Source organism: Sebastes umbrosus, chromosome 4 (assembly GCF_015220745.1).
Source record: "Sebastes umbrosus isolate fSebUmb1 chromosome 4, fSebUmb1.pri, whole genome shotgun sequence".
Classification (NCBI taxonomy): Eukaryota; Metazoa; Chordata; class Actinopteri; order Perciformes; family Sebastidae; genus Sebastes; species Sebastes umbrosus.
This window is the reverse complement of record NC_051272.1, coordinates 9,905,242-9,929,247: the sequence shown is the minus strand read 5'-3', so window position 1 is coordinate 9,929,247 and position 24,006 is coordinate 9,905,242. Positions and strand designations below refer to the sequence as shown.

General features: G+C 37.4%; 2 protein-coding genes and 1 long non-coding RNA gene across 4 annotated transcripts in view; 1 reads left to right on the top strand and 2 right to left on the bottom strand.

Annotated features, from left to right (window-relative positions):
• aass (aminoadipate-semialdehyde synthase) overlaps positions 1–3,112 on the bottom strand; it is a 34,418-nt gene extending 31,306 nt beyond the window's left edge. The window contains exon 1 of one of the 2 annotated variants that reach the window (XM_037766873.1): positions 2,963–3,112. The gene's annotated coding sequence lies outside the window, so the exon portion shown is untranslated. The remainder of the gene's footprint in view (positions 1–2,962) is intronic. The other variant, XM_037766874.1, reaches the window with a different exon arrangement.
• Positions 3,113–10,313: 7,201 nt separating this feature from the next.
• fezf1 (FEZ family zinc finger 1) lies at positions 10,314–18,654 on the bottom strand. Its single transcript, XM_037766077.1, is given in 9 exon segments — positions 10,314–10,681; positions 13,892–14,024; positions 15,075–15,088; positions 15,091–15,208; positions 17,733–17,761; positions 17,764–18,112; positions 18,114–18,131; positions 18,133–18,435; positions 18,437–18,654. Coding segments are annotated over 9 exon segments (1,410 nt in total). The 5' UTR covers positions 18,626–18,654; the 3' UTR covers positions 10,314–10,424.
• Positions 18,655–18,946: 292 nt separating this feature from the next.
• LOC119486183 lies at positions 18,947–20,116 on the top strand. The gene is made up of 2 exons (XR_005206478.1): positions 18,947–19,084; positions 19,921–20,116. It is a non-coding gene; the product is annotated as an uncharacterized LOC119486183 (long non-coding RNA).
• Positions 20,117–24,006: the final 3,890 nt, after the last annotated feature.

Here is a 24,006-nt window from a genome sequence, read left to right as displayed (position 1 = left end):
TTGGAAAATACTCTTACTTGCTTTCTGGTGAAAACTTAAATGAGAAGATCGATACAACTCTTGTTAAATGTGAGTTATGTAAGAGTTTAGCCAGCAGTCGGATAGCATGGCATCAGTCCTCGGAGTGGGCCGGCACTTCTACATTTTAACTCTTTGGCGTACCGTGACTTTTTCTTGCATACCGGCACTTCTCTCAAGCTGCCCGTACTCTTCTCTGCCCTCTCTTTATCAGGTCCTCTGGGAGATTCATAACAGTGCAGCACCAGCGTTTTGGCGCCGCACCTCATAAGCTGTATAAACTATATAAAACTATGTGGAGAGCATCTGGACAAGCCGACACACGGCACGGGGGTAGATTGAGGGTGCTGTAATTTATCAACACAACATTCACGTCCTTTTTTATAAAATAATTAGTGAACTATTTATCAGAACTTTTTTTTTATTTGTGAGCAAATATAATCATTGAAATATTATTTAAAATATTTCTGAATCTGCTCCTTTAGGACAAACATTTCCAGAAGAATTAGGGGGAGGACCCTCAAACCCAATATCTCCTAGTATATTTTATTCACTGTATAAATTCAGAATGTGTCTCTGTATAATATGTAGGAGCATCCTGACTGGGACCTGAATGAAACCCTACTATAGGCTACAAATAACACAGGAAAGCACTTTAACTATTAACACTAAACACACCACCTTAACCCTATAATGTCCCAGTTGGAGTATTAGAGGTCTACTATAGAAGATGCATAGCCCGAGTTTAATAATATAGCAATAAAACCACAGCTGATTATGACTGACACAGAATAACATGCTGAAAGGAATAATGAACAAATAGGAATAAGATTTCTGATACCAGCTGATAAACACATCAACATGTGAATAAGAGTACTGGCACTTATTTTTTCCCCCTTCAAGTACTGAATAGCATAGCTTAGCCCAGTGGTTCCCAAACCTTTTCACGTCACAAATTAGACCATGATTTGATAAGATATTGTCCCAGGGCCCCCCATCTGATAGGATTTTTGCTTTTAGATGTTTTATTAAAGAAAGTGTATGACCAAAATATTCATAGATTATGTTACTTATGGATGGCATTATAGTGAAAATAAATGATTCCCTTTTTTTACAGAGGACCCCCAGGAACCCCTTCAAGGACCCCTGGGGGGTTAGCCAACCTGGGGGTTAGGCAACCTGGGAGTTAGGCAACCTGGGAGTTAGGCAACCTGGGAGTTAGGCAACCTGGGGGTTAACCAACCTGGGGGTTAGGCAACCTGGGGGTTTACCAACCTGGGGGTTTACCAACCTGGGAGTTAACCAACCTGGGAGTTAGGCAACCTGGGAGTTAGGCAACCTGGGAGTTAGGCAACCTGGGAGTTAGGCAACCTGGGAGTTAGGCAACCTGGGAGTTAGGCAACCTGGGAGTTAGGCAACCTGGGGGTTAGGCAACCTGGGAGTTAGGCAACCTGGGAGTTAGGCAACCTGGGAGTTAGGCAACCTGGGAGTTAGGCAACCTGGGAGTTAGGCAACCTGGGAGTTAACCAACCTGGGGGTTAACCAACCTGGGGGTTAGGCAACCTGGGGGTTTACCAACCTGGGGGTTAGGCAAACTGGGGGTTAACCAACCTGGGGGTTAACCAACCTGGGGGTTAGGCAACCTGGGGGTTAGGCAACCTGGGAGTTAGGCAACCTGGGGGTTAACCAACCTGGGGGTTAGGCAACCTGGGGGTTTACCAACCTGGGGGTTAGGCAACCTGGGAGTTTACCAACCTGGGGGTTAGGCAACCTGGGAGTTAACCAACCTGGGGGTTAACCAACCTGGGGGTTAACCAACCTGGGGGTTAGGCAACCTGGGGGTTAACCAACCTGGGGGTTAGGCAACCTGGGGGTTAGGCAACCTGGGGGTTAACCAACCTGGGGGTTAACCAACCTGGGGGTTAGGCAACCTGGGGGTTAACCAACCTGGGGGTTAGGCAACCTGGGGGTTAGGCAACCTGGGGGTTAACCAACCTGGGGGTTAACCAACCTGGGGGTTAGGCAACCTGGGGGTTAACCAACCTGGGGGTTAACCAACCTGGGGGTTAGGCAACCTGGGGGTTAACCAACCTGGGGGTTAGGCAACCTGGGGGTTAGGCAACCTGGGGGTTAACCAACCTGGGGGTTAACCAACCTGGGGGTTAGGCAACCTGGGGGTTAACCAACCTGGGGGTTAGGCAACCTGGGGGTTAACCAACCTGGGGGTTTACCAACCTGGGGGTTAGGCAACCTGGGGGTTAACCAACCTGGGGGTTAACCAACCTGGGGGTTAGGCAACCTGGGGGTTAACCAACCTGGGGGTTTACCAACCTGGGGGTTAGGCAACCTGGGGGTTAACCAACCTGGGAGTTAACCAACCTGGGAGTTAACCAACCTGGGAGTTAACCAACCTGGGGGGGTTAGCCACATAACATCCCTGTAAAACCATAAATTCTTGTTTTTACATGTTGGTTTTGGTAGAGATTAAACTAATGACATGTGTTAATTGGTGAGCTTCTGTTAGGTGGGTTTTGTTGTTGTTGGATACAGCTAGGCTAGCTGTTTCCATCAGTTTCCAGTCTTTATGCTAAGCTAAGCTAAGCTAATAGCTGGCTGCAGCCACAAAATCTTCTCATCAGACTCTCAGCAAGAAAGCAAGAGAGCAAAATAAGCCCATTGCGACCGCTCAGATGTATCTTGATATTAATCTTACTAATATGACACCTGTTGAGTTTAATAACTGACTGCAAACTAACACAGACATCATCATAAAGTCAGTGTTGAACCAGCAGACACACGACTTTAAGTCTGTAGAAATGTTCATGGAGTTTGGTGCAGCTCGTAGTTTCACCTCAGTTCCGGGGTCTGCTCCAACACCGACACACTCACATTGATTATGTTATCGATATATTGATCGATAATGGTACACGTGGGTAGGACTCACCTTTAGTGACCGGTCTGTGTTCACCACGCCGGCTCCTGGAGAGGAAACGTTATATATATGGCGACGGTTTCACCCACAACACCGGAGTGTCACTCAGAAGTGAGACAACTTCACAACCGGACTGGACGCGCGCAGACCGGGAGAATAATCCGCTTCCGGTCAGAATTTCAAAATAAAACTAAAAAAAAAAAAAATTCCAGTCGGTTTCAGAATCAGTTTTATTGACTGTGTGTGCACATACAAGGAATTTGAGTTTTTCATCCCTCTCACTGTACTTACACATAAATACATAAACAAAGCTGGACAAAGGTAAAACATAAACATATACTATACTATATACATACATACTATATACATAGACTAAGCTACTGGAGTTACCCTGCACTATACTCATTTTTAACAGCCTCTTCTGCACTATATTCACTTTTTAATAGCCGTGTATCTATCTCCCCACATGCACATAATATTTAGTACTTTATTCTCATACTATGAACTTTTGCACATCTCCTTGTAAATATATTTGTACATTCCTGCGTAGACTGTACAGCTTGTCCACTTTGAAAACATATACATATATTTTCTTACGGATTTTTTTTTTCTAGGGCTGTCAAAGTTAACGCGATAATAACGCAAATTTGTTTTAACGCCACTAATTTCTTTAACGCGATCGATCTTGTGGAGGTTGTAGCAGGCTCAAAGTGTTTATTAAAGCTAGAGTGAAGATACTGGCATCATATGACACAGGAAAACCTAAGGAATTGATTGGTACCAACCATGTCAAACTAGCTTGTCTCGAATGAAGCTAAATACGCTCCAAACTTCCGTTAAATTTTGGCGAGGAAAAACTGTCATGACCATTTTCAAAGGGGTCCCTTGACCTCTGACCTCAAGATATGTGAATGAAAACTGGTTCTATGGGTACCCACGAGCCTCCCCTTTACAGACATGCCCACTTTATGATAATCACATGCAGTTTGGGGCAAATCAGCACACTGGCACACTGACAGCTGTTGTTGCCTGTTGGGCTGCAGTTTGCTAGGTTATGATTTGAGAATATTTTGTTATGCTAAATGCAGTACCTGTGAGGGTTTCTGGACAATATTTGTCATTGTTTTGTGTTGTTAATTGATTTCCAATAATACATATATTTGCATAAAACAGCATATTTGTCCACTCCCACGTCTGCAAGAGTATAAAATACTTGACAAATCTCCCTTTAAGGTACTTTTTTAACAGCTAAAAGAAATTGTTTGCGATTCAATATTTTAATTGATTGACTTAATTTTTTCAAAATATCAAATGTGCATTTTTCATATGATGTCTCTTGACTTCTGCACTGCATTTATCACTATGCACCAAAACACCAAGACAAATTCCTTGTAAGTGTAAATCTCATCTTATCTGGCAATAAAACTGTTTCTGAGTTTGATTCTTACAGGTCCAGTTTAGTCTTTTATTGTGAAGGTAAAACCACCGGGGTTCCTGTTGCCTATTGGCACGTGATTTTACAAATGGAATGGAATTCCTGGGAATTCTCTGAGATCATAGTAAAGCTACGCAAGACAGAGGTGAGTTTGTTTTTGTGTGCAGCGTACCCCGTTTGGGCGGCTACAGTGCTGAACGAGCGGGCATGTTGAGCAGTAAACGTACAGACCCTTGACTGGGTTTGGTTTTACTCAAGAGAAAGGAAGTGGAGAACAAGTTGGTAAAGTATAAGGGCTGGCGGAGTTAGCTGCGTGGATGTGACCGCCCGTGAAGCTGCACATAGATTGAAAACGAGCGCATGGCTGCAGCTGCCTATCAAGGTGGACCTGTCCCAGAGCAGTGCGGTGCTCTGTCTGTAGATCTGAAGGTCTAGATCTGGGTCTAGATCCATATGTAGATCTACAAAAAAGCACGTGATGTCCACCAATCAGCTGCCAGGGCTGAGGAGCGGCCTCCTAAATGAATGAATGTATAAATAAATAAATAAATAAATGTAGCAAAAATAAATACAAATAAAATAAAAAAATTAATGTAGCCATAAATTAATTGATAAAATATGACATCAATTTATATTTTTGTTTTAATGTGCTTCTAAATTGATTTACTTTTCCATTTAATTTTCCCTTTGATTTATTTGTGTATTAATTTGTTTTATTATTTTTTTAATTGATTTATTAATTTTTTGCAATATTTTTTATTTTTGCATTTATTTCTTATTTCTTTATTTTTGCATTCATTTTCATTTTATTTGTATTTACTTCTTTATTCATTTTTGCATTCATTTCCTTATTTATTTACTCTTCTGTTTAATTTTCCACTTTTATTTATTTATGTATTACATTTATTATTTATCAGATTTGTTTATTCATTTTTGCATTATTTTTATTTATTTTTGCTTTTATTTTTTTTTTATCTATTTTATATTTATTTTAAATGTATGTATTTATGCATTTATTTATTTGTTTCTGTACGATTTTCCCTCTGCATTTCACCTCTTATTTATTTCCCCAAACTTATTTATTTCTGTATTCTTTACTTTTTTCTTTATGCATCATTATGCAAATGAGGGGGGGGGGGGGGTGCTTTTTTTATGTATGTATTCATTTTTTAGCATTTATTTTTGTATTTATGCATTTATCTAAATATTTTTTTTCTCCACAATTTTCCCTTCATATTTCACCCCTTATTTATTTCCCAAAACGTCTTTATTTTTGTATTCTTTTCTTAATTTTTACTTTGTATATAAACATTTGTATATTCTTTATTTTTTTTCAACTTTGTATTTTTTTTCTTTTCCTATCAGAAATGTGCTTCCATTGCACCCTACTAACCTGACTCCACTTTCTCTGTACTGTAAACTCTCTGGTATTTTATGTACTTTATACTATGTTGCTGTACACTTCATTCATAAATAAAGACTGGAGTATGTCTGTGTTTATTAAATATAATATCTAAATGTACCATTTTACTGTATCTGTACTCAACATAGACAAACTTAACTAAATATTAAGTTAAAATAGTTATTTTATATTGCATGAATCTAAACTCTTCAAATGCAGCTTCCCAGCGTATGAATAAAAACTTTATTTGTCTTACTTTTGTTTGGCTAATACGCAGTCAACATACCTTGTTTAATGTTTAAAGTGGAATACTTTAAAAAAATGTTTCCAAAAAGTGATCACACACAGTTCATTTTATTCATTATTTTTTCCTTGTTAAGCGTCTGAAGCAGAAGCCCCCTCCCCCCCAAAAAAACTAACCTTCACCGTGACAAGAAACTTTTTTTTATAACAGTAGTACAATTTAAAATAAATATCATAAAACACTTTTTTTCCTTTACAATAATCCTGAGATTAAAAAATAACAAGAGACTAACTGACGGGGAGAAGCCTCAGCTCGTCCTCCTCCGTCAGTCAGGACCAGAGACGTAGAGGTGAAGCTACCAGTGCAGTCCATAAGTGTTTCTATAGTTTGTTTTGGAGGGTTTCGGCTCCGTAAGTTAAATTTGTAATTGTCTGCTTTAATTTGAGGGTGTTCACATCGAAATCCCATCAACAGAGTAGGAATTATAGTCATTTTATTTATATATACTGTATATATACAACACAGTCTCATGGCAGTTTGTGAAATTGTCACAAAATTTTATATATTTGATTCGTGTACATAGACACAAATTTCCCTTTTTTTTCGTGATGCTCAGCACGACTTTCAACAATATATTTTTCATGCATTTTCCTACGAATGTCCAGCAACACGTAACGCAAGTGTCAGTTTCCGCTCCAGTCTTTTCAGACTACTTAGTTGGGTTTAGGAAAAGATCGCAGTTTGGTTTCAAATAACACCGTAAGTGGCGTAACTTAAGTACGGAAGTTACGTGACAAATAAATCAGCTTTGACTTCTGGTTTCACACGGGACACCAATAGCGGTCTCCTGGGTGAAAGTCCGGTGTTTTTTGACCCGCCCATCCACCCTGACCTCCTTCCTACTTCCCGGTTCACAATTACGTGGATTACATATGAATTAGTTTTGTGAAATCCGTGTCTATGTACACGAATCAATACATCAAATTTTGTGACTATTTCACAAACTTCTGTGCAACTGGGCTGATATATAGTAGGCATACTATAGCTCTGTTTTATTACAGCTTGGGTTACAGTATTTTTGTAGTGCTGATGATAATTTCTTATAATAATAAAAACATTTTGTTTCACTAAAAAGAAGAAACACGAGCGGTCAGACGATCAGACGAGTTTGGAAACAAACCAAAAGTTTGATCTAAACCAGTTGAAGCACGACATGGGTCTGTAAACTGTGATGGATGATTTGTTTCCAACTAGTCTGATCGTATCACTGCTCGTGTTTCTTGGCTCGTGAGTAAAATGTTATTACCACTGATAGAAATGATGGACAACAGTGCAAAAATAAAACCCAAGTTGTAATAAAGGCTGCAGATACTTCACTGTTGCTCCAGTATGGATGTAAGTGACGACAACTAAGCAACCTCCATTTGTTGATGAAAACTGTGCGATACAGTTGAAAACTCCAGAAAAAAAGGTTGATATAAGTGAACCTATAAAATCAAGATCATTTTCTCTCAGGTCAAGATTGAACTTTCAAACTTCTGGAGGTATCGTAAGAGAAGAATTCAATGAAGCTCTGAGGAACACCAGTTTGATTCTTCCTGCTTTCATGAATATTGTGAGTTTATGTCATAAACATGTTAAAGTAAAAGTCTGGTTTTATTCTATATTCTTAGTTTTGTCAGCAAATCCCATGAAAAGACTAGCAAAACTAGCAACGTGTTAGTCCGTCTCTCTACACTTTCAGACTTCCTGTCTAACACGTTTTCACTCCCAACTCGTCAAATACCGCTGCTTGATCAGTACCCCTCAGCATCGGAGACCAACGCATGGGGTACAGCTCTTGCGTTACTTTTGGACGGACCGGGGACTGCCTGTCAATATACGCTCGTTACATGCATAATGTCCTTTCAAAATAAACTTCTGTTTTCACAGGAAGTTAGGTTAAGGCAACACAACCATTTAGGTAGGGCTAGGAAACGGTCGTGGTTGATGTTAACTTCACTGACTAACGACTCACGTCAACGTTACTTTTAGTTTCACTCGGGACACGAACAGCGGCCTCCTGGTTGAAAGTCATGTGTTTGTTTGACCCATCCACCACCCCTGAGCAGACTTTCACGCTATTAATACTACGTCCCTTACTCCGACCGTCGAATAACGCTGCGGGTGGGTTTACATTGGAGTTAGTTGAAAGCCCGGTTTGTAACATACTGTTGCTAAAGGGTGCCTCCGTGCATCAGTTTCCAATGCCGAGGGGCACTGACCAAACGGCGGTATTTGAGGAGTGAGAACGGGTTGTTCTGTCTGTAGTAGCTGTGTAACACGCAGGTCATTGTCTTGAAATAAAGCCCGACAGGGCGATGTGGGTTGGACCCCCCGACGCCCTGAAGGGGTTTATTTCACAACAATGACCCACTAGCTGTACATTATCCCTTACTTAATGACCTGATAAAAGTCTACTGAAGATGTAAATCTTTAAAAACGCAAATATATAGTTTCATTTTTTTAAAAGTCTCAGTAATTTCCTAAAACAGCTGCTCACTGTAGTTTTTATCAAACAAACAGGAGGAAATAGTGCTTTTGTTGGGGACTATTTTCAGCAGCGGATTAATCCACATTTGGTGCTCTAGTGAGTATTTGGGGCAGCAGGATGGTGTAGGTGGGATTGAGTCAAAATAAACTACTACAATCTATGGCACAGAGGAATAAGAGATATCAGGCTGTGATACACACACTACTTGTTAGAAGTTTGTGTCTTTTCATGGGATTTGTTGACAATAAGAAAATATATAATATCAGACTTCTGTTTTAAAATGTTGGTATAAATCCTGTTTTTGAATCTAAAATCTGGTCGATGTGTGTTGTTTCACCTCATCTCTGGTCTCAGAGTTCATCAATCTCACATCCTGAGATGCAACTGAAAAATAATGAAAACTAGTAATAATCACTGATGACTGATGACATGATAATTAGCCACCATTATAATATAATTGACTGATAATCAGAGGACAGAAAAGTTCAGTTTGTCCTCTGTGAAGCATCCTCAGTCCAGCGCGAGCTGAGAGAGTCAGAAGCATCGCGGCCAGTCGGGAGCTTTTCTCCAGTCAGTTTCCAGGCCGGCGTCAGAGCCAGAGGGTCAGAGGTCAGGGGTCACGTCAGATCAGGTCTGAAGGGGCCACCGCGGGGCCTGGAGGGGTTAGGGCGTGTCCTGATGGCTTTTGCAGGGTCAAGTTCAAGGGGAAGTTTGGGGGTCTGAGAGGCGACTGGAGGAGTCGAGGACGGGGTTTCCTCATGTGTTTCTTCAGGGTCACATTTAGGGCGCCGCATCGGGGAAATTTGTACAAAGGAAATGTCTGCTATTTGTAGGAATTTAAAGATGACAGACTTTCAGGCGGGCTGCTCACATTTAAATGAAAGAAATATTAACCAAAGCATACACTAACGGACCCCAAACAGGGATTGAAATACTGTTGGATTTCATACTGAGGAGGTCTCTCTTTCACCGCGATTCTTCTTTCACGATTGTCAGCTTCCATCTGGGATAGGCCAACGCTGCATAGAGGTCATTATGCATTTCAGAAGGGACCGCCCCTAAACGACACGATTGGTTATCATCCGTGTCAGTCAACCAAAAACCTTGCTGGTTAAAATTTAAAGGGGCACTTCACTCATTTTACACATTAAAATCAGTTAATCAGTCGTGGTCAGTCCTCCTCAGCCAGTTGTATAATGTTTTCGGTCACTTGTGTAATCTGAGGAAATAACCCTGATGATGTCACAGTGATGTCATCAGGGTTATCTCAGCTTGGGTTTTGGGGGGCGACAAATTTATAAACAGAAAACCTGTGTTACAAACTGGACGTGTGGACTTTGAAAGTTGTGGCCAGGCACCTAATCAAAACACATAATCCAGTTGCATTATGGGAAATGTAGGATCCTATGTTTTTTTACCTTAAGGGGTCTAAAAGGCAGGATATCTCAGCCTCTTCACCTTTGATTTTGACAGGGTTTTTTGGTCTCAAAGGAGTCAAAATTAAAGATATTTTGTCTGAACAAGTTATCTGAAGCAGTCACAAGGTTTTGGAAAATTTCATGGCTGCAGAAGAAAGAAGCAAGTGGCCAAATGAAGCCATCTGAGAACAGGATTTTGGGATTTCTGGGCACCGATTATCGAATATAAGAACACATTAAGTCACGGGAGGATCCCAATGACTAATTTGGGGGAACAAAACATGCTGATTGGTCATTTGAGGGCACAAGTTTCTAATTTATATAAAAAAAAAAAAATACAAGGCTCTGTAATTTAAATCTGGCATATCGGGACTTGAGTTTAGTTTCAGGCCTGATGGGACCTGATGTATGTTTTTGGCGCGTTGTGATGAAAAGTCATTGTTCAGGTCAGAGCTGAGCGTCTCTCAGCCTGCTGCGGCGACTGCGTGACAACCATGTCGTGCAGCTTCCTGATGTGTTTCTTCAGGTCAAAGTTCCTGCAGAAGCCCTTCCCGCAGGTGGGGCAGGTGAAGGGCTTCTTGTCGTTGTGCGTGTGCATGTGGAAGGTGAGGTTGTACACCTGGTGGAACGCCTTGTTGCAGATCGAGCACTTGAACTGCTTCTCCCCGCTGTGCGTCAGCTTGTGGTTCTTGTAGTTTCCTGCACAAAGTCAGAGGATGAGGAGTCAGACCAGGACAAGAAAACCCAAAACACTTTGACACAGTTTGTTGGGAGTGGGCAAATATGCTGCTTTATGCAAATGTATGTATATATTTATCATTAGAAATCCATTAACAACACAAAACAATGAGAAATATCATCCAGAAACCCTCACAGGTACTGCATTTAGCATGATAAATATGCTCAAATCATAACATGGCAAACTGCAGCCCAACAGGCAACAACAGCTATCAGTGTGTCAGTGTGCTGACTGGACTATGACTTGCCCCAAACTGCATGTGATTATCATAAAGTGGGCATGTCTGTAAAGGGGAGACTCGTGGGTACCCATAGAACCCATTTTCATTCACATATCTTGAGGTCAGAGGTCAAGGGACCCCTTTGAACATGACCATGACAGTTTTTCCTCGCCAAAATTTAGTGTAATTTTGGAGCGTATTTAAACTCCTTCATGACAAACTAGTATGATATGGATGGTACCAATGGATTCTTTAGGTTCTCTAGTTTCATATGATACCAGCATCTTCACTCTCGAAAACGGAGCCCACTACAACCTCCAAAAGACCAAATAGCGTTAATGTGTTAAAGAAATTAGTGGCGTTAAATCAAATTTTAACGTTTTATTATTGAGTTAAATTTGACAGCCCTATTTATGACACATAGAGAATGAGCACAGTGATGAACTTAATGCTGTACAGTTCAAGTAAGGATTCCTGTCCAAAACAGAATCGCACCTCCTAAGAAGGATGTTTTCAATTTATCCATAATGTGCAATTAAACAGCGGCGGCGGATGTTATCGAGAGTCGAACGGTGCGCGGTTTAAATGTTGCTGCCGAAAGGAATCGTGGGGTGAAGATGGTCCAGTATACCCACTGCTGAAGGAGATAAGAAAGGAAGCAATGAAGCACCTTTCCTTAACATTTAGAGGATTTGACCAGCTCTTGTCATGGCTGCCACTTAGATACTTCCGGGTCATTTAAGACTTTTTGACCGCAGCCCCGTCTCCTCGCTCCTCCGGCTTCTGACCTGGATGTCCCAGATCCATCTCAAGGAGCGAGGAGACTTGTTTGAGGAGCTGTAAGCGAGGATACACCGGTGTATAAAAGAGGCGTGATGATGGACAGATGATCAGCTGTGCCCCACATCATATTCAACTGATGTCTCTTTAAAATGACGGCTCCGAGGAAAGGCTGTCTCATTTCGTTTCCTCGACTCCTCTCTCCTCACGTCTCTTCCTCACCTCCTCTGCTCGCTTCTCACGTGGGCGGGACTAAGACGTGAGGAGAGGGGAGGAGGCGAGGAAAGGAATCGAGGATGTACAAACTGGGAAATGGGAAAGGCCCAATCAAACAACGACAGAGCGCTTTTTAGTAAAGATGCCACATGTTCTGTTATTAATAAAATAATGTGATTTTAAGAGCATAAATAATGCAGTAATTTACATAGCAGTTCTAATTATTTTTTATTAGACCACAATTATTATGCTTAATACCAATTTCATCATAAAATGTTATTTGCTAGGTTGATAAATGTATATAAATGTTAGAAATATCAAATATTGGTTTTCTTTTCAGTTTTAACGTCATAGCTGCACCAAAGAGCCACAAAGGGTCAAATTAGGTCATCTGACAAGACAAATAAGGGAATATGGAGACTAATTAAGTAATTTAAGGGTAGAAATGACTAATTAGAGGGAGCAAAGGCACTACACTGAGCACATACATTAGTATATTGAAGAAAATTATTTGTAATTTGAGGACATTTTACCTCAAAAGAGACATATTTAAAGATATGTAGTATTAAAAATATATCAAAATAGAAGTCCTGAATCTCATCTCAGATCATCTTCACAGTGAGGTCACAAAGAAGTACCCACAATGTAAAATAAAGTACTACAAGTACTCATGTGTACTGAGGTGTGTTGGTACCAGTGGTGGAAAGTAACTGAGTACTTTGGTACTTCTATTTTATGCTACATTTTACTTCTAATCCACCCCATTTGAAAGACAAATATTGTACTTTTACTACATTTATTTGGCAGTTTTGCAGATTAATATTATTAATACAAAATATAATCAACAAATAAATGATGTTGTATTATTTTAGAAAGCTACTCAAATTATAAATTAATTTACCAGCTATGTCAATTAAGGAATTCATAAATGCATCAAAAATTATAATCAAATAAATAAAGTATGTATATGAAATGGACCATTCCGCACAATGAGAACTTTGACTTTTGATAATTTAAGTATATTTTGATGCTGATACTTCTGTATTAAGTAAAATTTTGAATGCAGGACTTTTAATTGTAAGAGAGTATTTTTACACCGTGGTACTATGACTTTTACTTCAATAAAAGTATTAGAAAAGGTGGGTACTGGGTTTGTGCAATATATAGTTTTGTGTTATATGTGCTTTGTGTAACTTTTTAAATGCCTTCTGTGTTTTATGTAATTTGTATTTATTGTATTGAGAAACCTCAAATATTCCCATGGAGACACTAAAGTGTATTCAGTATCAAACCTGCTGTATTTGTCTGTCAATCTGTCCATTCTATCAGATATTATCACAATACTCATTTTGATGTTTTTTATTTTATTTTTAACTTGTGATTTGATCTTTTTGGTCTTTTTGGATCCTTTTGTTGTTTTGTGACAGCTGACAGATGCTGCTGACTGGCATTCAGCCTGATTTGAGCCAATTAGTGGATAAATGTCTATAAGAAGGTTACATTATTTTGTCTACTCCCCATATACACATTATAATATCATATAAAAGCTGCATTTATAACTGCTTTAACAAATGTTTAGATTTAGATGTGAAGAGTGTGTTTTCTAAGACATTTTAGTTTAGAGGAATGAAGATGATCACATTGATTATTATTATCATTATTATTATTATTATTATTATTATTATTATTATTATTATTATTATTATTATAGCACATATAAACACATATTGTGCATAAAGATAATTATATTAGTGCAGAATTTTTTTTAATTTAAAATTATTTTGTAATAATGTCATTCAGACGTGTTCCATTAATATACTGAGTATTATGAACTTACAATAATTATACATTATCGAGATTGTGACTTCAAGTTGAAAACTGATTCAGGTTATTTGTCTCTTTCATCAAAATGTTAAAAAAAACAAAAAAAACAACAGTTTTTTTTATTTCTCACCTTTCTGATGAAATCCTTTCCCGCAAAACTCGCACACGAACGGTTTGTATCCCGCGTGGATGCGCGTGTGCGTGTTGAGCGTGGAGCTGCGGTTGAACGCTTTCCCGCACTGGTTACACTTGTGCGGTTTTTCCTGGAAAAATAAAAAAGGAGAAAAAAAAAATATCATCACAGAGGAATATTACACATCTGATAAAAAAAATATATATCGAGGAATATTACAGAGATATTTGACAGTGAATGCAACACGAGATGTTTAATGACGTCACTCACACAGATGTTATAGGAATATTATAGGGATTTTTATTTTCATTCATTTGCTTCAGGATTCAGAATATTATGGGGATATTAAAGGAGACACCAGGAGGAGCTCCAACACAACTAACAGGCTGAAGTGCAATACTAACACAGCTTTACTCTCTTCTGAAAGAAAAATAGTTGTAAAAAAAGCTCCATATCTTTTATCATAATTTATATTTATTCACATAAAAAGTCCAATTTCAGTTCGACTTTAACGCGTCTAATCACCATCTTTGATCCATGTAATAAAGGGGTATTTTTATACAAGTTTTACAGGATTAAAACAGTAATAACGACGCATACAACATGTATATTTATACCTTAATTACAGCGAGTTTGGTCTTTAAATTAAAATACAAACTGTGAACCGGATAAACTGCTCATAAAAACATCCATTTAATTAAATGCCCTAAAAAGTCTCGCCCACAACAAATATAATAAAACATATGATTGGAGACTTTCAATTTGATTAACAGGTCTTTTAATAGAGGAACTATTAGAGGATATTATATTAAATTAGCCTATTAATGTTTTCTGTTGCTGTTTAAGATCTGTTAGGCTGAAACAGGCATTTTCTTTTTAAATCAGGGCTTTGATGCGTCTGAGAAAAATATGTTTTATTATTTTGTTTAAAAAAAAAATTAAATATATTTAAATAATAAAATAAAATAAATAAAATAATAATGTACCAATATAATGATGCCAGTATGACTTCCTGTTCATGCTCTTAATATGACATCAAAATGTTCAACAGGGAAATAAAATACAATTTATATTAAATTAAATAAAAAAAAATTAAAAATAAGAATAACGTGCTCTTATTTCTTCCTCTTCAGTTTATTGTTGAACTGAATCAATAATCTTCATCATGTGTCGGTCCTACCTGAGTGTGGATGATTTGTGTCTGCAGAGCGTGCTCGCCTGTCGGAATCCTTTACCGCAAACTTTACACACAAACGGCCGAGCGCCGGTGTGCACGGGCATGTGGCGGGTCAGGTTGTAGTGCGCGTTAAACACCTGGAAGAGAAAAAATAAAAAAAGATTAAATAAAAATAAATCAAAAACACATAAATCACGAAATACTTTTACACCAACCATATTTCCTTAAAATAACATTCATAGTGTCTTTGAGGAGACTACATTAACCTCACACCATTTACCTTAAAACATTTATTTATTATTTATTATTATTTATGTATTATTTATTTATTTATTTATTTATTTCAACCCGTCTATTAATATTATAAATAGAAAATAAAAAATAAAAAATAAAAATAAAAAATAAAAAATAAAAAATAAAAAATAAAAATAAAAATAAAAATAAAAATAAAACACATCAATCACAAATACTTTTACAACAACCATATTTTCTTTAAAATAACATTCTATAGTGTCGTTGAGGAGAATACCTTAACTTCACACCATTTACCTTAAAACATATTTATTTCAACCTGTCTATTCTCCAAAATAATGAGTTTGCCATTGAAACTGCTTTAATCTCCAGACCCCCCCATTATGTCCCAGTTTAAGGGTTTATTTAATGGCTCGTGATCTTTTCCATTGAAAGCAAAAAAAGAAAGAAGAACTCAATAAATGTGGTGCCCTTTAATTATCAGATTGAGTCTAATTAAAGGTAATCTGTCAGGGGTCATTTAATGGACTTTGAATCAATATAATGTGTCGTTTATAACACAATAATAAACCTGCACAGCACGCACTAAGATATATGCACATTTTAAATTCATCTTGATTTATAATTTACAACAATTAATTGAGTTTTGGTTCTGCTAAATATTCGCTTTCGTTACTTAGAAAATGATTTGCACATCCAGCTGTAGATGCGTCGGAGTGGAGCTCAATATCTTACAAAAATAAGGACATTTTCACAAATAAAAAAAATAAATAATGAGCGACACCTGATGAAAAACATCTTAATTTGAAAAAAACAGCAAATCAGAACAAACTGAAACTATTTTAATATATCCTGAAAGAAAGTCTAAATTATTCTGTTTCCATGTTTAATTCTATTTTGTTTGTAATTGTGAAGATCGAGTCGTTTAATTTGTAGTTTCATGTTGCAACGTTCATGTGTTTTAAGATTTTCCAGTCAGATGATTTACTTATAAAGGGAATTAAGATCACTTTAATGACTTTAATTTAATGCTTTATTACCTAATAATCTATCCCCCAGATTAAATCCTTTTTTTTAAATGTTAAAATTAATGTGTAATTAATATTGTGTTTTTATAGTTTTTTATAGTTTTATATTTTCATGATATCCTCGTGTTTTTGTGTTTTTATGATCATTTTATCTGTGTAAAGTGTCTTTGAGTATCCAGAAAAGCGCTATATAAATAAATGTATTATTATTATAATAAAAATATTATCTCAAAAAATCCAATTTAGTTGTAATCTAAAAAAAGCCTCTGAGTTGATTAGCGGATGAATCACATCTTTGGCTGGAGAAGTTGATTCTATTTTGTTTGTAATTGTGAAGATCGAGTCGTTTAATTTGTAGTTTCATGTCACAACGTTCATGTGTTTAAGATTTCCAAATCTGACCATTCAGATGTTTTCCTTCTAAATTAAAGGGAATTAAGATCACTTTAATGACTTTAATTTTATGATTTATTACCTAATAATCCATCCCCCAGATTAAATCCTTTTTTAAATATTAAAAATATTAAAAAATAAAAAAATAAAAAAAATAATTTTATTTAATAATTAAATTAAAAATTACAAATATTATCCCCAAAAATCCGATTTAGTTGTAATCTGTATTTTTAAATCCATCCAAATAAACCTCTGATCTGAGTTGATGAGAAAGGGGTTGCTGAAATGTGCTATACAAATAAAATAAAGCTGCCTTGCCTTGCCTTAACAGGGGTGAATTATTCTAATTAGCAGCCTAATTGAATTTAATTTGGGATGTAAATAAATCTGGGATAGTTTATATATTATAGATTATATATCATTCTATGATATATGAGAGGAAAAGTGAGAAAGGGGTAGGGAAATATAAGTTTACTTCTATCTATACTCCTTTTCGGACACTATTACTCTTGTTTTGTTTGTTATTATTTTGTATCTGTTTTATTTATTTTTATGTTCGAAATAAAGTCTTTCATTCATTCATTCAAATCAGGACTCACCTTGCCGCAGTTAATGACTTTAATGTTATGATGTATTACCTAATAATCTATCCCCAGATTAAATCCTTTTTTTAAAATGTTAAAAATATTATCCCCAAAAAATCCCATTTAGTTGTACCCTGTATTTTTAAATCAATCCAAAAAGCCTCTGATCTGAGTTGATGAACAGATGAATCACAGTGCAGGTTTTGCAGGAGTTGCTGATTATTATTGGTTGAGTTGGAGGTATTATCATTCTATGATACATGAGTTATTAGAGGAGAAGTGAGAAAGGGGTATAGGGAAATATAAGTTTTTACTTCTACCTATGTCTGTTTGTTATTATTTTGTATCTGTTTTTATTTATTTTTATGTTGGAAATAAAGTCTTTCATTCATTCACATCAGGACTCACCTTCCGCAGACCTCGCAGGTGAAGACTTGGGTTTGCTGCCGGGACATGATCCGCTGAGCCGGGCAGCAGCAGCAGCAGCAGCAGCAGCAGAGGAGCCCTTAAAGATCTTCTCTGTGAGGATCTGGTCCCGCTCCTTCATGTAGTGCTGGATCTGGCTCTGAGACAGTGACAGCTCCTTGAAGGCCTGCAGGCCTCCGGACCCGGACCCGGAGCCCACCGGGTACTGCTGCTGCTGCAGGAGGCCCGGCTTGCTGCTGCTCTTCTCCGCCGCCAGGAAGGCTTTGTGCCGGGCCGTGGTGAGCAGGTAGGAGGCCATCGGGTGGAGGTTGACGAGGCCGGCCGGCGGAGCACAAACACCTCCACTGTCCTCCTCCTGCTCCGGTACAGTTCAGATAAACACACCGGGAAGGAGGACTGGTTCACCACCCGGGGTCTGAACAGCTTGTACTGGGGCTGGACTGTGTGGTGGCTTACAGAGGAGTCCTCCTGGGTCTTATAGTTCAACCCAAAACCGGACAGAAAGTCTGCAGGAGAAGATGCGTCGAAGTGATCCAGCCCGGTGATGCTGAGCCGGTGGTCGTAGCCGAGCGGCACCAGAGGGATCATGCAGTGCAGAGAGGACGGACACGGATCTGGTTTCCCCACGGGAGGAGCAGCGGAGGAGGACTGGAACCAGCTGGGGGATCGGTGTTGGTGGTGGAGGTATCGACGTCTTGGGCTCAGGCGTCCTGGCCATAATCCGGTCGATGGAGAAAGCGAGAGGTTTAGTGCTGCTGTTACTACCGGAGGAGGAGGTGAGCATGTCGGCGGGCTGCTGGCTCCGTGAAGCCGGAGGGGAGCCGAGGATCCCCGCTGGGGCTGAGCGACGGAGAGGAGCGTCACCGTCCATCACCTCCACATCAACATCAACACCAACAACAAGCTGCTGGAGGTGGAAACCGTCAGCCGGGGGTCGGTGCTGCTCCTCACCTCACCGGCCCAAAGGAGAGGGCATCATCTACCGGAGGAAAAACCGGGAAACCCCCCCACTCCAACCCTCCAAAACCCCCGGTACCCCTCCGCCTCCGCCTCCGTCTCCGTCTCCGTCCTTTATTGACGACAACCGTGTGGCTTTTGCTCGATAAACTTACTGGCGTGCGGAGAGAAGCCGAGACCTCGCAGATCGTTACCGTCCAGAGAAGAAGAAGAAGAAAAAGTAGATAATTTGCTCAATTCTTCCTCTCGTCGATTCTCTGCACTTGTCGCCGCTGGAAGAGGAAGAAGAGGAGGAGGAGGAGAGGAAGATGAAGAGGAAGAGGAGGTTGTTCCTTTACTTGGCAGGACTCCTGCTCAACTGGAAGGTTATTTGGTAAATCCCAGGTCCCCTTGTGGCTTCGCGTGACATCATTTTTTTTTTTTTTTTCTCCAAATCAAATCGCAGCCAAAGACGCGCAGCAGCGGCTGCAGGTCAGAGAAGCTGTCTGTCTGTCTGTCAGGAGTTTTTAGATCACATTTGGATGATGCATCTTTGCGCCCTTTTTACGCACGCGGCTCAGAGAAGAGAAACCACAGAGCTGCTGTCATGTTGGTGAACTTGAAACAGAAAAACGGATCGAGATGTTGAACAGAAAATGGATTTTAAATACATTTAAAGATCTCAGGGTGCTGCTTTATTGGCTCTTTGAATCACAAACTTTGACTTTGAGCGCTTTTTTTTTTTTTTTTCCTCTTTTCAGAATCAGAATCAGAATTAGAATCAGAATCAGAATCAGAATCAGAATTTAGAATCAGAATCAGAATCAGAATCAGAATTAGAATCAGAATCAGAATCAGAATCAGAATCAGAATTAGAATCAGAATCAGAATCAGAATCAGAATTTAGAATCAGAATTAGAATCAGAATCAGAATTTAGAATCAGAATCAGAATCAGAATCAGAATTTAGAATCAGAATCAGAATTTAGAATCAGAATCAGAATCAGAATGGTGTTTATTGCCAGGTGTGTAAGAGGTATACACTAGGAATTTGCTTTGGTTTCGTTTACGCACCAGATTTTTAGATGCCAAACCTCACCGCGTCAGAAAAAAACCCTCATCTGGAGAGACTCTGATAGATATTATGCTAAATATAATTAACATGACAAATAAACTGGGCGCGCTCTTCTCTCACCGCGTCTTGTCTTTTTTTCGGCTCTTTTACGCACAGAGAGCAACAACTCAGCGGGCAGAGACGCAAATTCCACAGGATGAATGAGACAACAACACACCTCCATCCTGTCACAGAGGACAGCAGAGAGTGAAGTTTGGGCTGAAATAAAAGTGACCGCTGGAGGGGCCTGAAGAGCAGAAAAACACAATCAAATACAGAAAATATTAATAAAGGATTTGTTTGTGTTGGTGGACTGAAGCTGATGTTTTTTTCTTTATTAGTGTATTACACAAAAATATTTTAAAATATATGTTTTAATTTTTAATTTTTCTTCTGAAATATGACAAATGAAGATTATTACTATTATTATTATTATTATTATTTTGACTGTCAGACAATTTGACCTGATCCGCTCTGTGAATGAAGTCCAGATCAAATACAAAAAAAAAAAAATGCTTTATCTAAAAATGAAAATCTGAACATTCAGGTCCTGAAGACCAGAAAACACAATCAAATACAGAAAATATTAACAAAGGATTTGTTTGTTGGTGGACTGAGGCTGATTTTTTTATTTTTTATTAGTGTATTACACAAAAATATTTAAAATAGAAATGTTTTAATTTTGTTTATCTTCGATAAAGAACGCGCTTTTCTGAAATATGAACAATAAAGATTATTTATTATTATTGTTTTGACTGTAAGACAATTTGACTGAATACCTGATTCGCTCTGTGAATGAAGTCCAGATCAAAAAAAAAAAAATGCTTTATCTAAAAATGAAAATCTGAACATTCAGGTCCTCAATAATCATAATTTCTGAAAGCTTAAAAAAACAAAGTATTGATTAATAAGAAGCAGATAAAACGAGTTCTTAAAACTGCAGTGGAAAAAAAAATCTAATAATTAATTATAAACATATATTTTTGGCAACACAAACTAAAACGTGATGCCTCAAAGGAAACATCATCCTTTAGTTAATACAACATAAAGGTGGAATTAATTCATAATAAATACTTCTTAGTTTTTATTATTAAGGAATGTGAGATTTTTAGACGTTGATATTTTTAAGGGACGTTTCAGGTGTCAGAGGTCACAGAGAACATTAAACACATTTTCATATATTCACACTATTACTAATCGGCTTGTAAAAATCATTATTACAAACATCATACAGTATATTAATATAGACCGATGTTTATAATATTTTAAAATAGATCCACAGCCCTCCCTTTTAGTGCACCAGCCTGTTGGATTTTATTCTGTTCTCTTAATGTTTAATTGTTCTGCTTTTATTATAATTTTATTTATATCCTTTGTTTTGTATTTTATTTGTCTCTTTACATTGTTTTATAACAATATTAATGCATCACTTGCTATTTAGCATTTCTCAGCAGTATATGAATAAATGGTTTATAACACACTATGTGAGTATTAATAATATTATTTGTTAACAACAATAACTCCTCCTGTGGACACCAAGAAGTGGAGGCTGCAGATAATTAAATAAAATATAGTAAAACATAGCTGTAATGATACAAAATAATATGTTTTATTAAAATAAAAAAATATTTATTATTTTTTGACTTTTTATTCTTATTTGTTATTTACTGTTATTATTATTATTATTATTATTATTATTATTATTATTATTATCATTATTATTAAGAATATTATTGGAGAAGTTATACTTGTTGACAAATATTAAGAATGTCCTTATAGCTGCTTACAACTATAACCCCCTTCTCAAATGGCTAATGGTAAACTTTATCGTCATTGCACAAACTAACTGTGCAACCAAATGCAGTAAATAGAACTAGAGCTCATAAAGATGAAAGAAGAGAATGAACCAATGTGAAGCATGTACACGTTTGAAGAGATATGAACAATGAACAACAATAGGTTTACAGATGAAGTGCAGGACAAGTAGCTCTGACACATCAGTGAGATGTGAACAGAACCAGTAAATATAGAATGAGTGTAATTGAATTAATTATAATTAAGAAGCAAATTAAATGACTGTGTGAAAGGATGCAATTATGCAGAAAAATGCAAATCACAGTAAGTGCAAATTGTTATTGTAAATTGTCTGATAATAATTTTAGTGTCTGTAATAAGGAAAACTATTGTATTACTGTTATTTATTACAGAACAAATGACAGATGATGAAGATATTTATAGGCAACGCTGCATGATGTATGCACAAGATAATGTTCTCTTACATAAATGTAGCTCATGTGCAGATTGGAGTGAAGATGTCCCTGCTCAGAGCATATTATACACCTCTCTACACTCTATACTGCACATTTGTGGTCAAACTACAGAAAAGCAGCTGACAGAGACTTCAAGTATCTTATGATTCCATGAGAATATCGTTGCAGAGACCTCGACGGTGTAGTGACAGTTTGTGGCTGCAGGAGTCAATACTCTACAAGCTGATCTAAGAAATCTCATGTACACATTCATGACTCTGACAATGAAATCCTCCTGATTTTATCAAACATGAGGTTACAAATCCCAGCTGGGAGACATTGCATAGTTGTCTCTTTGTAGGACTGATTTATATTCTTTTTAAACCATGAGTTTTTGCTTTTGTATGTGAGTTATTAGGCTAAATGTAATGTCTTATCATTTATCTGGACCCTGTGTTTGTTATAAAGTTTTGATTGATTATTATTATTAGTAGTATCTGTAACAAAGCCAGTGTGTTAACCTGTTTTTTTGTCTACCAGCTTTATTCATTATTTAAACCTTCTATAATTCTGTTTCTGTGATATTTATCTCCCTACTGATTTGATTTGATCCTGCTGAGAGCACATTAGTAGTTTATATATTAATATGAGCTTAAATTTGAGTTTGAGTTTGAGTTTTATTTTTATTGATTTATGAAATGAAATCTCACAAAAGACTGAGGGGAAAATGGTTTAGTTTTATATTTTAATAATCATGAAGTGAAAAAGGAGCAAATATGACGCCGTTTATTTAATTTTAATTTTATTCTTAATTTATTTTTCTCTTTGCTGGAAGTTTGTTTTAACACTGTAGAACCTTAAATATTATGGCCAGACTATTATTATTATTATTATTATTATTATTATTGTTATTGTTATTATTATTATTATTATTATTATTATCATCAATGTGTCCTTGGTCTTGTGTTTGTGTCTGTTAGGCTGCGGCAGCAGGACTCGTTTTTTTGTTGCAGGAAAAAGGTTTGATGCTCATTTTAATGAAGAGAGAAAAGAAAGTGCAGCTGATGGACGACAGCCAGCAGACAGTTTCCAAAGGAACAGAAGCCCTTAAAAAACTCCTTAAACCGACAAGATTAAGGTGGAATGGAGAATAAGTCCTTTTTAAGTATGCAAACAACAAGTCAAGCCCTGAATAATGTGATTTTAATGAGAAATGGTTTAAACCTCAGGCTGAATTTAAGGAGGATTTAAGTGGCCGGTTCCAATATTAGTAAATGAAGAGATGTTGGGTTCATACTTAAGAGTGTGTCCACTGATTAACCGAGGAAACAGGCTTTTTAAATTCCCTTAAACCTTTCATATTTAGATAAGAGTTAGAAGATAATGAAAGCAGTTTGAAGGGATAAATGTCCCATAATTAATAGTAGGCTACAGTGAGTTATCTATATATACCTAGAGCATTCAGAGGATCGATGGCTTTCCTAGCTAGATTGGGTTTCTTCTATCATAATGTTCTAAACCCTTATACACTTTCACAATTTATTTTAATTGATTAATTCATTTTTATTTATGATTTATGACTAGAACAACTTGACACACAGTGCTGAGCTGCATCTCAAATTAATCTTCAGGTTCCCAGCTTTCAGATGATGTACACCACTTCTATGTGACATCTACTGTTGACCTGCTATCCCTCCCTAAGACTCTCCTGTCCCTCTAAAAAAGAGGACGGCATGGTAAGGGGTAGATGTTGTGGAGTTGTGAACAATATAATACAATCACAAGTTATTAACACGTCTCTTTTCTCTCTAATTTAGCTTTAGTTTGATTTGGAGTAAAAATAAAACCCACGAGATGGAAACACAGGTGCTTTAAAAACACTTTTAATAGTGACACATAGATAAGACACCTGAACAAAACAGGTGCACAGTAAGACGATATAAATATACTTCTT